Raw genomic sequence first — 16,201 nt, 5'->3', positions numbered from 1 at the left:
TGACTCACATCTAGACTCACCGAGACTCCGAGCCAGGAAAAGGTTAATTCTGTGTGAAATTATTTACAGCACTTCTTGTAATCTCTCCCATGACCCAAAAGGTAATTTTTCTATGTTCTGGTCCGGCTTTGAAGGCCGAAATAATACTCCAGTGGCGCCCTAAATAAATTCTATTTGGAGCGACCAAGATGGCGATTAACCCCGTCACATCGTTTTTGACCCAACTCTCAAACGTGAGCTAAGATAGTAATTATTCCGCATAAGAAATTAGAAAATTTCTATGAACTTACGCATTTGTTTTTAGTCGTTCTTGATTATATCGTTCATGAAAACCCAGGAGCTCACTTACTAACCCAGCTTCTAGCATAGAATCTACTCTTCGATCTAGCCTTTCGTCCAATATTTTCTGAAAAATAAAAAAAAAAATGATTTTATTTAGAGAAGTTTTAATTGAACTTTTAAAAAATGAACAGTACAGTAAAACTCCTATAAATTTGAGCTTTCTAAATTTGACTTCGAGAGAGAATGAAAACTATTCTTGTTTTTGCTTATTCGTTTAATAATATAGTCACCGTAAATTAAAATTCTGAGAATTATCGATCCTATTGCTTCGAATTTATAGTGGTTCTACTGTAATAGGCTTGAAATTCTAAGAATTTGAAATTGAGAAAAGATGAAATAATACGAACAATATAAAAACGGTACAAGATAGGTCAGTATAAAAGCTTCTTTTAAAATTAGAATAAGATGAAATTTGAAAATGTTGATTACGAATAAATTTTTATGTAATTCTTTCTTGGCTTGACATAGATTAATATACTAAACGATAATATTCTAAGAAATTAAAGCATGTAAATATTTACTTAATACTTCTATGTAGTTAAAAACATGCAATCTCAGAAATTACATAAACAATTCGGAGCACTACTGTAATTTTAATTTAGGAGACGCACGGGTTTTAAATCCACTATTCGAAATTAAATGCATAGCTAGAGAACATTTAAATTATTGTTTGTTTTATAATATGGCAGACATTTTGGTAATCTTAACATAAACAAAATAATAAATCATTTTTAGAAATTGTTGATCAACCATAAAACTCAGAAGTACTTGTGAGTAAAAATTTAATATCTATCTGAACAAATAAATATAGCTGTTCTAATTAAGAAAGTGTCCAATTCCGTTTACAAAAATCTGAAAAACGGTGTACCCTGCAAACCATTCCTGGAACTTCCCGCTATGTAGAAGTTCAAAGCACTTATAAATTTTTTAAGTACACGGTTTTAAGCTCAAAGATAAAGCTATTTTTTATTTTGAGCTTTATATTCGAGCTCAAAAATCTAGTACTTGGTTTGAATTCATCCTCCTGTTGATCACGTTGATTAGTAGTTTTGTTGTCATTAGGCTGGAGTGATTTTCTATTCTTCGATCATAATGCATCCTCAGCCTCGTAATCTCTAGCTTAATAGTCAGCCTATCTAGGTCTCTGTGTATTACGGCATCGTAAAGAAACCAGGGGGCGTCAATTATGTTACTGATGGCTTTATTCTGGAATCTTGGGAGTAAATCTAAGTTAGCGTTGCGTAATCATCGATTGCACGTGCTAGAACAATCGATAACTCTGTAATCAATTATCACCAGATGATGCTGCTACCGACGCGCCCTCTGATGTTCATGAAATCAATTTGCTAGTCACCTGCGCGATAACTTTTATTATTGTTGTACACTTGCTACAAAACGTATTTTAAACTAGCTGATACTCGTCCGCTTCACTGGGCGCACTATCAATTTAAATGTGAACGTAGACATTTTATTTCGACAAAATGTCCAACTTTGAATTGATAATTAGTGTAAGTTTTCTAAATTTTAAGGCGGAAGATGAAGTATCAGTCAGTGAGTCTGTCATACAAAGATTTCCACAGCACCCATGAGGTATTGTGAATTGAGATGCATGACAACAGATATATTTCTGGCAAGTTTCGAATCTACAGGTACTATAGTTAAAAAATTAGAAAAACGGTTTACCCTGAAGGCCATTCCTGCAACTTCCCGCTAATTCCATACTTAGGCGCTTCAAATTGCACTTTATGTGTTACATTAAGTAACTCTTAATTTATATTGTCTTTCCCGCTTCACAGCATTATTTATATTTGTAAAAAATGCTTGCCGTAAGATGGACGGTGTGGCTTAATGTATATAGAATAATCGAAAGGAAATTTAGTATAGACCGGATAGCTCAAATGGTAGAGTAGCCGACATGTCTTCGGAAGGTTCTGGGTTCGAATCCCAGTCCGAGCTATCTAATAATTTTTTCTCGCATATTCTATAAACTCACATTAAGATGATCCTCTCCACATTCCTTTCTCAATCCTTTCCTACCGATATCCCGTTACGTGAATGTGGAACGCTTCACGTAATAATTACCGTAACTCCTATTCTTTCCCGCTTCACAGCATTATTTATATTTGTAACGGTATTACGGGAGTAATACAATTTATGTGTTATTTTGAGCTCTCCGAGCTCAAAAGTCATCAAAATTTGATGAAACACGATTTTTCTAATTTTCAAACTGCTGTAACTTTTTAATAAATCAACCGATTTTTACGCGGTGGGCGGCGATCGATGTTTTGAGCTCTATAACGATTTTTGAGCTCTACAAAAAATTTTGAACAAAAAACCTGATATTATGAAAAATTTCCGAGATTATAAAAAAAACACTTTTTTCGATATTTTTCGACAACGATATCTCACGAACGCATCAACCGATTCTGACGCTCTATGTGGCGATCAATGCAGGTTTTCAAGGTTGAGAGCTGATTAGTTTTTAAAGTTGATCAGTTCAGCCAATTCGGAGATATTTAGAAAAAATTTTAAAAAAGCAACTTTTTTTGTCACTTTTTTTCCAATTTCTCGAAATCTACTGGTCCGAATCGGTCCCAACTTACAGGAAATCTAAGTTTGGAGAAGCCCTTTCGAATGACACTAACCGCGATGAAATCGTCCAAGCCGTTCAAAAGTTACAAGATGTTTACACACACACACACACACACACACACACACACACCACCAGAAGGAAGAGCAGTAGCTAGATCCTCCCTTCACGAAGTAATGCCTGACGGCGGTTTCCATGAGGGATTAGAGGAAAGAAGGAAAAGGGGTTTAGGGTTTAGTGGGTAGGGGCGTTAGTGTCGAATTAGTATGACGCTGCGTCGAGTCGCCACATATCCAGGCCAAACAGCTATGCCTAGAATCCGTAAAAAGGATTCCCCCCCCTACAAAAAAAAAAAAAAAAAAAAAAAAACACACACACACACACACACACACACATACATACATACAGACGTACGGACATCATCGTGAAAATAGTCAGGAAAGCTTCCTAGGACCTCGAAACGTCGAGATCCGATGAAAACTCGATTTTCGAAAAACGGGGTAAAACCAATAACTTCCCGATTTTTGAAAATTCTTAATTTTCTTAGCGGGAAGTTAAAAATATTCATTTTTTGTAACAAACAACCCCACCGTTCACATTTAGGAGTCAAATGGAGTATAAATCTATCTATGGTCGAGTTCTGTATGGGTGAAGAAATATTCCTGCCAAGGTTCGAATTTTTCAAAGCTATGGCTTTAAAATGTGAATATTATAATAATTAACTCGAGTAAAAATGAAATTTTATTTTTGAAAAATAAAATTTTCACCTATTGCCGCAACACTGCTGCACCACAGCCGTTTGAAGGACAAAATCACTGCTCGTTAAATTTTTATTATCTCTAGGCATAACTGCATCACAGCTGCACGCTATGGCAAAATCCCGGTCAATAAAAGTAAAACAAAAATTGGACAATGTTATCTGTCATTTTAGATAGATCATGAGCTTAATTAGATATTAATTACAATTTTACAGTTATATGGATCTGGTAAATACTGAAATAAAGAGGATAATTAAAGAAACCAATAGATAACTGGAAAAATCACAAATTATTCCTTTATTAAAAATTTGATGTGACGCTTTTATTGTTGTCGCTTTTCGTTACTACGGTGATCAATTTGGCAATAGTTACCATGGCAACGGTTACCATAGCAACGGTCACCATGGCAATAGTTACTATGGCAACAGTTACCATAGAAACGGTTACTATGGCAACGGTCACCATGGCAATAGTTACTATGGCAACAGTTACCATAGAAACGGTTACTATGGCAACGGTCACCATGGCAATAGTTACTATGGCAACAGTTACCATAGAAACGGTTACTATGGCAACGGTTAAATATTGATAAGTTAAATTTGTAAAAATATTAATTAATTAAATTTTCGATAATAAACATTTTGACAGAAGCGCGTTCAATTTTATAGTAATATTAAATAAATCATTGATTTTTTGTACGAAAATTAATATCATCTTTTAGTAAAAAGTTGATGTGACGTTTTTATTGTTGTCGCTTTTCGCTGCCATGGTAATCGTTGCTATGGTAACCATCGCCATAGTAACCGTTGTTATGGTAACCGTTGCTATGGTAACCGTTGCTATGGTAATCGTTGCCATAGTAACGGTTGCTTTGGCGAATTTTTCCCATGAAAATAATCATAACTTTTATTAAAAAGTTGATGTGACGTTTTCATTGTTGTCGCTTTTCATTGCTATGGTGACCTTTTTTGGCAATGGTTATCATATCAACGGTTACCATGGCAACGGTTAAATATTAATGAGTAAAATTTGTGAAAATATTGATTAATTAAATTGTCGACAATAAACATTTTGACAGAAGCGCGCAAAGCGCGTTCGATTTTCTAGTAACCGTAAATTTATGCTTGCTGTGGGACTCGAAACCTGTACCTCTCGACTGGCAGTCCGACGCCGTTGACACTCCGCTACCCTATTAAAAAAATCCACATGAGTTTATTTGGGAATCCACATAGGAAAGTATAGATTTGTATAGGAACCCATAGAAATCCACATAGGAAGTATGGATTTCTATAGGAATCCACATGGGATTCTGTGGGTTTATGGATTCCTATATGGGAAATCCACATAGGAAGTATGAATTTCTATAGGAATCCACATAGGAACATGTGGATACATGGATTCCTATGTCGGAAATCCACATAGGAAGTATGCATTTCTATAGGAATCCACATAGGAACCTGTGGGTTCATGGATTCCTGTATGGCAAATCCACATCGGAAGTATGGATATCTATAGTGAATTTATATAAGTGGAATAAACATAGATCTTGTGAGAACGTGACTTTTTTTAATTTTTTTTTTTTGAAAGGTTTATTTTTATTTATCACAAACAAAAGTTACATGAACTGTTCTTACTAAATAAAAAATACAATAAAAAAAAAAAAGAGCGTGTGTACAGAGTACACATGTTAGAAGTGAAACTTCTTTGGCAAACTCAATTTAAAATTTATTAATTAATAGTTAATAGATTTCAAAGACAGGAACATAAAGGATTTATGCATATATAGTATTGAAAAGATTAAATGAGAAAAATTTACACTAGTTATATCACATATTCTTTCAATTTATTTCTTCAATATGTACAACATTATCTGATGGTATTTGTAATGGTATGGTTGTCACTAAAGCCTTATGGTAACTAAAATATGAAACATAAGTTCTTGTTTCAATATTTTCTAAATAACGTGTAAAAATGGCATCTATTGTGGTTCCGTATTTAGTTGTCGACATGTTAGGATTATTATTTAATTGCAGACTAAATTTTTCATATAAAAAGTTAATTAATGGTGTCGAATCGTCAGATGCAAAGTTTACGTTAAAATCACCACCTAAAAGAAGAGGTATTTTATCATAATCTGTATTAGTAAGAGCAGCACCTCCATGGCTATATGCAAGTAATTGTTGATGAAGAAAAGAAATAATATTTTTAAGCTTTTGATTGACAGATATATACACTGCAGCGAAGATAATTTTTTTTCATCAAGAGATTGCCATTCAGCAATACAAATATCACCAGTTACTGTTGCTCCCAATTGCTGTGATGATGATTGCATTGCTGTCATATGAATATTTGACGTGACAATATTACACGTATTATTATTTTCGTTAGAGTAAATTCCTACTCCTCCTGCTCTAACATTTGGTCGTTTAAATTTTACTATACAGTTGAAATTAGGTATACTTATATCTTCAGAGTCATTTAACCAAGTTTCAGATAGAAGTACGATGTTTGAAGCCTGTATAACAGAATTATAGTATAACAGAAGTATAATCCATTATTTTGGCGTATGAAATTGAGAATTTGCTTATCTATTGTTTCCAAACAGTTCATTGAAAGTCTTCGGAATTCATCTTGTAAATGAATCATTGTCGTTGATGGTCTTCTTCCATGATAAAAAGTCAAATCATTACCACTTGTAGTAATGAATAATCCTTCGATATTAGTAACTCGTGATAAAGCAACGTATACTAATGATTGAGAATATTCCTTATCGTATTCGTAGACAATTTCAGAGTATTTACTTCCTTGAGACTTGTGTATTGTCGTCGCACAAGCACAAACTAATGGCAGATGTAACCTTTTAACATTAATCGTTTTGTTATTATTTAGTGGTATTGTCGACGATCTTCTTCCGATTGGTACAGCTGTTTTACTAATATTATTAGCCGCAACATGACCAGCAACTTTTTTTCTAATTTTTTCACCAGTTATCGGCGAATCGAGAAACTCAAGCCATGCAAAAGTTATCTCTCCTGAATCATCTCGTTCAATGCATGCTAATTTTCCGACAGTGTCATTAGCTTTTCGGATTCTCTGCCGATCAGTAGGCCACATTGTGGGAATAGTGGTTACAACAGTGGAACATTTGGACATTGGCTCTCGTAAAAGATACCAAGCAGCTTCTTGACTTGTCATCTCTACACTATTTAACATATTGACTCCGATTTTTCGAGTAACTTCAACAATATCAAACTCTGGATGTTCATTCATAATTTCGATAATGAAACGTTGAAGATGGCTCACTCCTCTGTTGGTTTTATTGACGTACTCGGCGACGTAAGCGGCACAAGAATACTCTTCCGTAATAAATTGAATATCCATGTTAGACTTCACAATATTGAAAAGAAATGGATTAAATGGATTGTGCCATTTCTCATGTGGCTGGCGTTTTAAAAATACTCTGGGTCTATTGATTCCAGCTCGCAATATATTATGATAGTGGTCATCTGAATGTATATCGTTGTCTTCATAAAATGCATCCATATCAAGATAGTCTTTATTTTCAAGATTTAATCTTATACTCTTGTAATGATTAGAATAATGTTGAAAATCCGGTTCTTCTTTCTGCATAGGTGATAATATAATGGTTCTTTGACAAGGCATAAAAGGAGCCTTGAACCTGCACTTCTGTGGTCTATTGTCAACAATTTTTTTAAAACACGTAAATGTGTGCTTGTGGATCTGAAGTTTCATGTTACCTGATGCTTCTTCAGATGAGACTGAAATTAAGTAATCAATTAATGCTATAGCATCAATTTTGTTATTATTTAGAGCATCCTCCGGAGCGTTATTCAACCATAGTAACATGTGAGCGTGTGGACTTCCGCGATGTTGTAATTCAATCCTCTTGAAGTAATCTACAACGTAATATTTCCCAAAAGGACTAAATTTTTTTTATTGCAAAATAGCAACTAAAACATTCACTAACTTGTTAAAGTGAATCGCGCAAGTTACAGCATCCTCATTAATTAAAGTCGTTTTCTCCAGATAATGCAAGTTTTCGGCAGCTTCTAGCGTAATGTCAACTCCACAACGTTTTAATTTGTACAATTTTTGAATTAAGTCCGTCCAGCCGATTTCATTAGCACTAATTGTCAAAAAAATTGTTGGTTTACCAAGTTGCCTAATCATAATAAAAAGGTCTTTTTTACGATTAGACCAATACCATGTCGAGTTTGGAATTGATCGAAGAAAAGCAAGGTTGGTTTCGATACAGTTATTAATATATTGTTCGTCTTCAATTTGTTGTCGAGTGACTGCTGTATTTTTACCAACATGTTTAAACGCAATAGTAAGATAATCACGAACTCTTAATCGCATAATTTTCATTGCAACATATAAAAGATGATACGGTGTTACAGCTCAACGATCAGATCTTCGTAATTCATTTGAAGCTATTGTGAATGGTGTTGCCTTAACTCCTTCTCTGAAGCTCCGAAATTGACCTAAGTAAATGGATGGGAATGAAAGCTCTTCCGCATGTTCATCGAACAACAAACTCCGTGGAGTATTTTATTCTCCTAGTGCAATACGTGAGTATTGATCCTCATTCCATAACAGTGTATGTTGTTGAGCAGTTAAACTCTCTTCAATGGGTATGTGTTCACTTATATCTTCTAGAGGAACGTTAGTTGGGATTGAGTCGTTTTCGAAAAATGATTGATCCAATGTTATTTCATACATGAACATTAATACAGTAATCGTCATCAACGTTTCTTGGTAGACTTTTCATCATTGTATCAACGCATACTGGAACATTAATAACTTGTCCTAAAATTCCGTACTGACCATTCACATGCCTTAAATGTCGAATCTGCATAAAAGGAAGACGAGGTGAAATGAGTCTTTCAGATAAAATATCCAATGGTGGTAAATGATCGGGGATTTGTGGATATTTAAACCCGTTATACACTGACATCATTGGAATTTTATCTTTATTCAATGATGTAAAGCACGTAGTGCATAAAGCAATCTTCTCTATAGATGTAAGAGGAAGAATTGTATTTAAAATCTGTTGATGTTGATTAGATGCAGATTTGAGATCTCTTTTAAACCACAACCTATCACAGACTGAGCAAATATGTCCGAACGGGTTATTGATGAATTTAGTCTTAAACTCTTCATGAGCTTTTTTATGATGATAAAAAGTAGAATAAGGTACACGCAAATCATTAGCCTGGAAGCCTCTCGTAACGTTGTTGATACTTGGCGTCGTTGTAGTATTTGGAATGTCTCTAATAATAAAATCTGCTTCAGATAAAGTTGCACCCTCTTGATCCCTAGTACACGGATTATCTGTTGAAAAGGTTTCAGTAGATAGAGCATTTAGTACTGAGTTTTTAAGGACCATCGTAGATTTTTTCCGAGCTCTATACTGACGACTACGGTCGGCTGGTGTTCTTGACGTTTTTGGTAAATCCGAGACAGAATGTTCTTGATGTACTTCAACTTGAACATCAATCGACGTAGAGCAGGTTGGCTCTGAAATTGCAGAATTTTCTAGGGCCTTCTTCCGGGCTCTATACTCACGACTACGTTCTGCTAGTGTTTTTGACTTTCTTGGTGGATCCGAAACAGAATTATCCGGATGTACTTCAACTTGAACATCAATCGACGTAGGGCAAGATGGCTCTGGATTTGCAGGATTTTCTCGGGCCTTCTTCCGAGCTCTATATTCACGAGTACGTTCTGCTGGTGTTTTACGTTTTTTTCTAGGTAAAATCGGAGTGCAGCTAATAGATTGTTGATCAATGTATGTAGTTAAATTTTCTGAAAATAAAATAAAATTAGAAATTTTCGAATTTACTACATATGCGTTATATTATATAGTAATTTTATTTAAACACTAAACTAAAATAAAAAGAATTTATAATTTTATTTTTTGAAATTTTTAATTACTAAAAAAAAATTTAATAACAATAAAAATAGATAATGAACTTAATTAATGACAGGCAACAGTGATAGTATAAATATTATATAGAATGCAATATAGAGAATGTAGGTTATACATGGTACTTTGCGCATATTCATGCGATCAAAATAAAAAGAAAAATGTAATTATTAAAATAATTAATTATTCAATTAAATATAAAAAAATAAATATATTATTAACATTACATCAGTTAAATAATGTATACCTTACTTGATATACATTTATTTCAAATCTAATAATAAGTATTAATGAAAAAAGAAATAAATAAAGTATTACTTACTGCGAACAACTGCTTGATCAACAAGGATTTCTTATTAACTGTCAACGAACAATAAATATTTACCACTAGTTACTATGAAAATATCTGAATGAATAAAACAGTATAAACAAACACGAGGTTATAAAATACATAATCATAATAATATTTAAGAGCAGTGTACCTACAGTCTAAAATACAACACATGCGCACATGAAAATAACATTTCTATAGTGTAAAAGTATAGTTTTCCTTTATATCTTTATCTTTTTCTCTCCGACTACGTAAATATATGCGTCCTTTAATGTGACGCTCATATTATGATTATTGTGACGCTCATATTATTATTATTGTGACGCGACCTTGAAATTTTACCCTCAACGCGCGCAAAGAAGTTTCACTTCAAAAACTGTAACATAACTATAATAAATAATATTAAATTTTTCTTAGCTGGCTACATTAAATAGATCTCGCTGAGAGTCATTTTCGTTATTTGCTTTGGTTTTACCGTTGTTATTTAATTTATCCTTCCTACTACTGCTACTTTTTGAATTAATGCTAGTTTCAGTCTCGGACACATCACTATCTGAAAGAACAATAAACTGGTTATCGGTACTCACATTTGTGTGTTTTGAAATTCGGCGCACTTTCGCGGGCTTGCGTGGCGCGATAAATTCGTCAACCATCATATCAGTGGCGCCATCTCTTGGGTCCTGACTGGATTCAGACGAAGAGCGGCTTCTGGGGTTTTTAAGGTTAGGCTTTGATGCTTGTTGTCTATTTTTATTGCCAAGTATAATATCTCTGGCAATCAATCCTGCATTATAATAATGGAGGTTTTACTTGCATCACTGGAGAGTGTTTTACAAGGGAGGATGGAGAATTATTATCACTCCTTTGTTTTTTCACACTTTTTATTATTAATTCTCCGTTATACTTTTCACCTTCCATTATTCTGATTTTTTTTTGTCACTACCACTTCGTACCTACCCCCTGCATGTCAGGGTTTTTCATGCTTGACACACACACGTTGCTGCGACTGTGGCCGACTTACGCGTTATAATCAGTACCTACATTTGCATTACGACCGTAAATATTATGGAGGTACTTCTATAATGATATTTTACCTCCATAACTATATGGGAAAACCACAGAAAACCCGGCCGGTACAGAGGCTGGCAATGAAACGCACAAATTCTTTATTTATAATCACTGAAAAATATTGGTGCGCGCCGGAATCGAATCCGGGTCCCAGTCTTTCGAAATGCAGGTACCGAGCCGATTAGGCTATTGCCAGCCTTATTAATCCTGCATTAAAATTTTTATTAAAAATTTTGTTAGTCAATATCTATACATTAGATATTTATCATACATTATTATATTCAATAATAATAGTCAATATTCATTATACATTATATTTTACCCTGTGGGGTCTTTTGCACTACCGATTTGCGCGAATTTCCCCGCTTCGGGATTAACTATGTGGTTGAGAACCAGAAACACTAATTATGCGAAAAAACTGGTGACACAGACAAAAATAATAGTCACAAAATAGCAAACAGGTGAAAATTCACCTAAATATAGGTCAGCAAACCGTATGGTTGCGTTCCAGTCTAAATATTTAGTTAAAAACAACACGGTGTGCGAGCACGATACTTCTCTTACCACGAACGGATCGACTGAGTAAGAACGTGACTTAGGCCAGTGAGAAGCATAGAAGACTGTCAACCATGAGGTACCAAGTTTGAGTCCATCAGACGCGAGTAGTTTTTTCATTAGATAAAATTACAAAATCCGTTTTTCAGAATTAATTTCAAGTAATAATTAATTAATAGCAATTACTTCATAATTATTTTTTATTTTTAAATAAATTTTTGACTTCCCGCTAAGAAAATCGAAGATTTTCAACATTCGGGAAGTTATAGGTTTCACCCCGTTTTGCGAAAAATGAGTTTTCATCAGATCTCGACGTTTTAAGGTCACCGGAAGCTTTCCTGACTATTCCCGTGATGGTGTCCGTGCGGATGTATGTATGTGTGTATATATATATATGTGTGTGTGTGTGTGTATATATATATATATATATATGTGTGTGTGTGTGTGTGTGTGTGTGTGTGTGTGTGTGTGTGTGTGTGTGTATGTATGTAAACTTCTTATAACTTTTGAACGGCTTCACCGATCGGATCAAAATAGGTAGCGATCCAAAGAGTATCATTGCCATTAAATTTCGTGAAAATTTGAATCAATTCGGTTAACTAGATTTTGAGAAATCTCAAAAATAAAATTTTCAAAAAATTGTTTTTTTGGAATAACTTCTAAACGGTTGCACCGATCAATTTCAAAAACTATTCCTCTCTTGAGTTTGAAAAACAACGTCAATTGCCACCAGTCTCGTCAAAATCGGTTGATTCGTTCGAGAGTTATCGAAAACGAAAAATTTCAAAAAAAGTTTTTTGGAATTATATTGAAATTTCTCGTTCGATCGATTTAAACTTAAAAATCCGTTATGAGGTTTCAAAAACTGCGTCAAATGCCACCAACCGCGTAAAAATCGGTTCATTCATTCAAAAGTTATTGCGGTTTGAAAATTCAAAAAAAAATGTTTCATCAAACTTCTATCAGAATTTTGAGCTCGATGAGCTCAAAAGCATAAAGAAGCTATCTCTTTGAGCTCGGAGAACTTATAATAACGCAGAAATTATACTATTGAGCTCGAAGAGCTCAAAAACATAATAAGTGAAATGTTAATCGTTTAGGTATGGCGTTAGCGGGAAGTTGCAGGGATGGCCTTTAGGGTCAACCGTTTTCCTAATTTTTTTTCACCTCATTTCGGCAACTATTTGAATTATTATACTCTTATTAATCCACGGGATCAAGATATTTTGCATCCAATTAGAAAGATAATTTAATGGAGATTAATTCCGTACTTTTCAAAAATTGATTTAGTGCACTAGAAACACAAAAAACAATCAAAATATTTTAAAAAATTTTCACGTCCGTCATGTATGAAACCCGTTCACAATGTAACTTGCGAAAAATCCATTAATTAAGTCAAATTTTTAACTTCCTGCTCAGATAATCAAAGATTTTCTAAAATCGGGAAGTTAGTGGTTTTACCCCGTTTTGCAAAATCCGAGTTTTCATCAGATCTCGACGTTTTTAAGGTCACAGAAAGCTTCCCGGACTACCCCCGCGAAGTTGTCACTTTGTATGTGTGTGTGTGTGTGTGTGTGTGTGTGTGTGTGTGTGTGTGTGTGTTTTGTGGGGAATCCTTTTTACGGATTCTAGGCATAGCTGTTTGGCCTGGATATGTGGCGACTCGACGCAGCGTCATACTAATTCGACACTAACGCCCCTACCCACTAAACCCTAAACCCCTTTTCCTTCTTTCCTCTAATCCCTCATGGAAACCGCCGTCAGGCATTACTTCGTGAAGGGAGGATCTAGCTACTGCTCTTCCTTCTGGTGGCTAAGGTGTTAACTATCTTCCTTCTATCTTCTGCTATTTGCTCTTTTTCTTTCGGTGGAACGCAAGTCTTTAAGGACTTCTGTTGCAAACGTGTTGGTAGCGTTCCAGGCAGCTTCTGATGACAACATTGCTTCTACTAGTGAATCTGGTTGCATTCTCTGGTTCAGGATCCTCTCCAGTTCTTCACGCTGTGGATCGAAACGAGGACATACAAAGAAGACGTGCTCCGCGTCTTCAGCAGCTCCTGGGCAGGACGGGCACTCCGAAGAGTCATCGTGCTTAAAGCGGTGTAGATACTCTCGAAAACACCCATGTCCCGACAACATCTGCGTAAGATAGTAATTGACCTCACCGTGATTCCGGTTAAGCCAAATGTCGACCCGAGGTATGAGACGGTGCGTCCACCTACCCTTCTCTGCAGCATCCCATTGTAGTTGCCATCGGCCTATGCTCTTTGTCGTTCTTCAATTCTAAGTTCTTCCGGGCTCAGTGCAGTTGACCTTTTTCGTTGGTAAAGGGCCCGTCTTTCCTCTGCTAGAACTCTAAGAGGTAGGGTTCCAGCAATGACGCACACTGCTTCTTCTGATAGAGTGCGGAAGGCACTAGCTACTCGTAGGGCACTCTGTCGGTATATTGGTCCAGCTTTTCTCCATGATTCTTGGGTTTCCAGTGCATCAGCCCAAATGGATATTCCGTAAGTGAGCACTGATGTGACTACTGATGACAATAGTAGCCTCCTGCTCTGCATTGGGCCTCCGATGTTAGGCATCAGCCGTGCGAGACTAGCCCTCACTACTGACGCTTTGGCACTGACATGTTCCACCTGCTGTTTGAAGTTGAGTCGTGCATCCAGCATCACTCCCAGATAACGGATAAATGGTTGTGATGTGATTTCTCGGTCACCGACATTAATCTTAATTGTTTCAACTTCTTTTCGGCTGGTAATAAGCACTGCTTCGGTCTTCTGCTTGGCCAGTTGTAGGTTCACTGTATCCATCCACTGGTTGTGTGTGTGTGTGTGTGTGTGTGTGTGTGTGTGTGTGTGTGTGTGTGTGTGTGTGTGTGTGTGTGTGTGTGTGTGTGTGTGTGTGTGTGTGTGTGTGTAAGTATGTAAACCTCTTATAACTTTTGAACGATTGAACCGATTTCAACACGGTTCGTGCCATTCGAAAGGGTCCGACTTAACTTAGATTTTAAAATAAGTTGGACCGATTCGGACCGATAGATTTTGAGAAATCTTAAAAAAGCTGCGAAAAAATTTTTTTCAAATGTGGTTTTTTTTTAATGACTTTTAAACGGCTTGACCGATCAATTTAAAAAACTAATCAGCTCTTACCCTTGAAAAACCACGTCGATTGCCACCCATCCAGTCAAAATCGGTTAATTCGTTCGAGAGATGTCGTGAACGAAAGAAAACCGAAAAAAGTGTTTTTTCAGAGTTACTCAAAAATTTCTAGTTTGACCATTTGATACTTAGAAATTCTTTATGAGACTTAAAAAACTGTGTAGAATGCCGCCAAACGCGTGGAAATCGGTCCATTCATTCAAAAGTTATTGCGGTTTGAAAATTCAGAAAATAGTGTTTTATCAAACTTCTATCAGACTTGAGTTCAAGGAGCTCAAAAGCATAGAAAAACTATCTCTTTGAGCTCGGAGAGCTCAAAATAACACATAAATTGGATTTTTTGAGCTCTTAGAGCTCAAAAACGTCATAAGTGCAATTTTAAGCGCCTAGGTATGTAATTAGCGGGAAGTTGCAGGGATGGCCTTGAGGCTCAACCGTTTTCCTAATTTTTTTGATAGGGTACTGAAGACTTTTGTCTTTCTTAGTAAATTTTAGTGTATAAGGATTATTCCATTCTACTTATAAACATTGTTGTTTTAAATATTCCTGAGAGACTGCTATCAGGTTTTTCAGACATTTAACGAACTACTTGCTATTAATGTAACTAATGAAATATTTCTAAGCTATCAAATATTGCGAATTTCACAATTTTAGAAAATTTTTGTCATTTGAAGTGTGAACAAGATCATTTTTCTCTCTGCATGTTTGTGGATGCGCGCGCGCCCGTGTGTGTATGTGTGTGAAACGAATGTTGTCGTACGTGTGGCTAGACGTCCAACCGAGAATATTCAGAATGGCTGCCTAAAACCTCAATATGTAAAAGCCTTCTGTAAGTTCTGTTTCTTGAAATCGGATCGAAATCAATAACTTCCTACTTTTAGTTAAAAATTTGAACGAAAAGTGAAAATGGAAACGTTTTTTAAATCTGATTTTAAAATTATTGATTATAGATCTAATTTATTATTATTACACAAAAAAATTAGTAAAACGGTTGTGCATAATTTTGTAGAACTTAATATTCTTGGTTTGAGTAGAAAAATTCTTGATTTAAGGAAATTTTACTTGATTCAAGAATTTTTCGTCTTGATTCAAGACAATTATCCACTTCAAAATTATATTCTTGGTTCAAGAATTTTCCTCTTGAATCGAGTTAATTTTTTTTTCAGTGTAAATTTTCATTGTAACCACCCCCACCATTTTTTCTTCGGAAGAAATTTCGTAAAATATATTTTTAGCGGATGTTTACGTGAGTGAAATCATTTTTTGACCAAATTTCAAGTCTAAAAGCATTAGTTCGGAGCTGTGAATTTTTCATTGTAAACGCGCCCGCGATCTCCTATCGGAATGGAATTTCTCAAAATCTGATCTTGATTTCTACTGTAACATAGATTTCTCTTACGCGATAGATCTTCATGGTAAACTATAATTCACTACGTTACACTTCGTCCA

The 16,201-nt window shown here is 35.2% G+C and overlaps 1 protein-coding gene across 1 annotated transcript in view; it reads right to left on the bottom strand.

Annotated features, from left to right (window-relative positions):
* Window positions 1-290: 290 nt before the first annotated feature.
* LOC123268346 (tRNA dimethylallyltransferase-like) overlaps window positions 291-16,201 on the bottom strand; it is a gene marked incomplete at its 3' end in the record, with an annotated part of 170,428 nt that continues 154,517 nt past the window's right edge. The window contains 1 exon segment of the mRNA XM_044733333.1: window positions 291-406. Coding sequence (XP_044589268.1) covers window positions 291-406 — 116 coding nt within the window.

This window comes from Cotesia glomerata, linkage group LG7 (assembly GCF_020080835.1).
Source record: "Cotesia glomerata isolate CgM1 linkage group LG7, MPM_Cglom_v2.3, whole genome shotgun sequence".
NCBI lineage: Eukaryota > Metazoa > Arthropoda > Insecta > Hymenoptera > Braconidae > Cotesia > Cotesia glomerata.
This window is presented reverse-complemented; position numbering and strand designations above follow the sequence as displayed.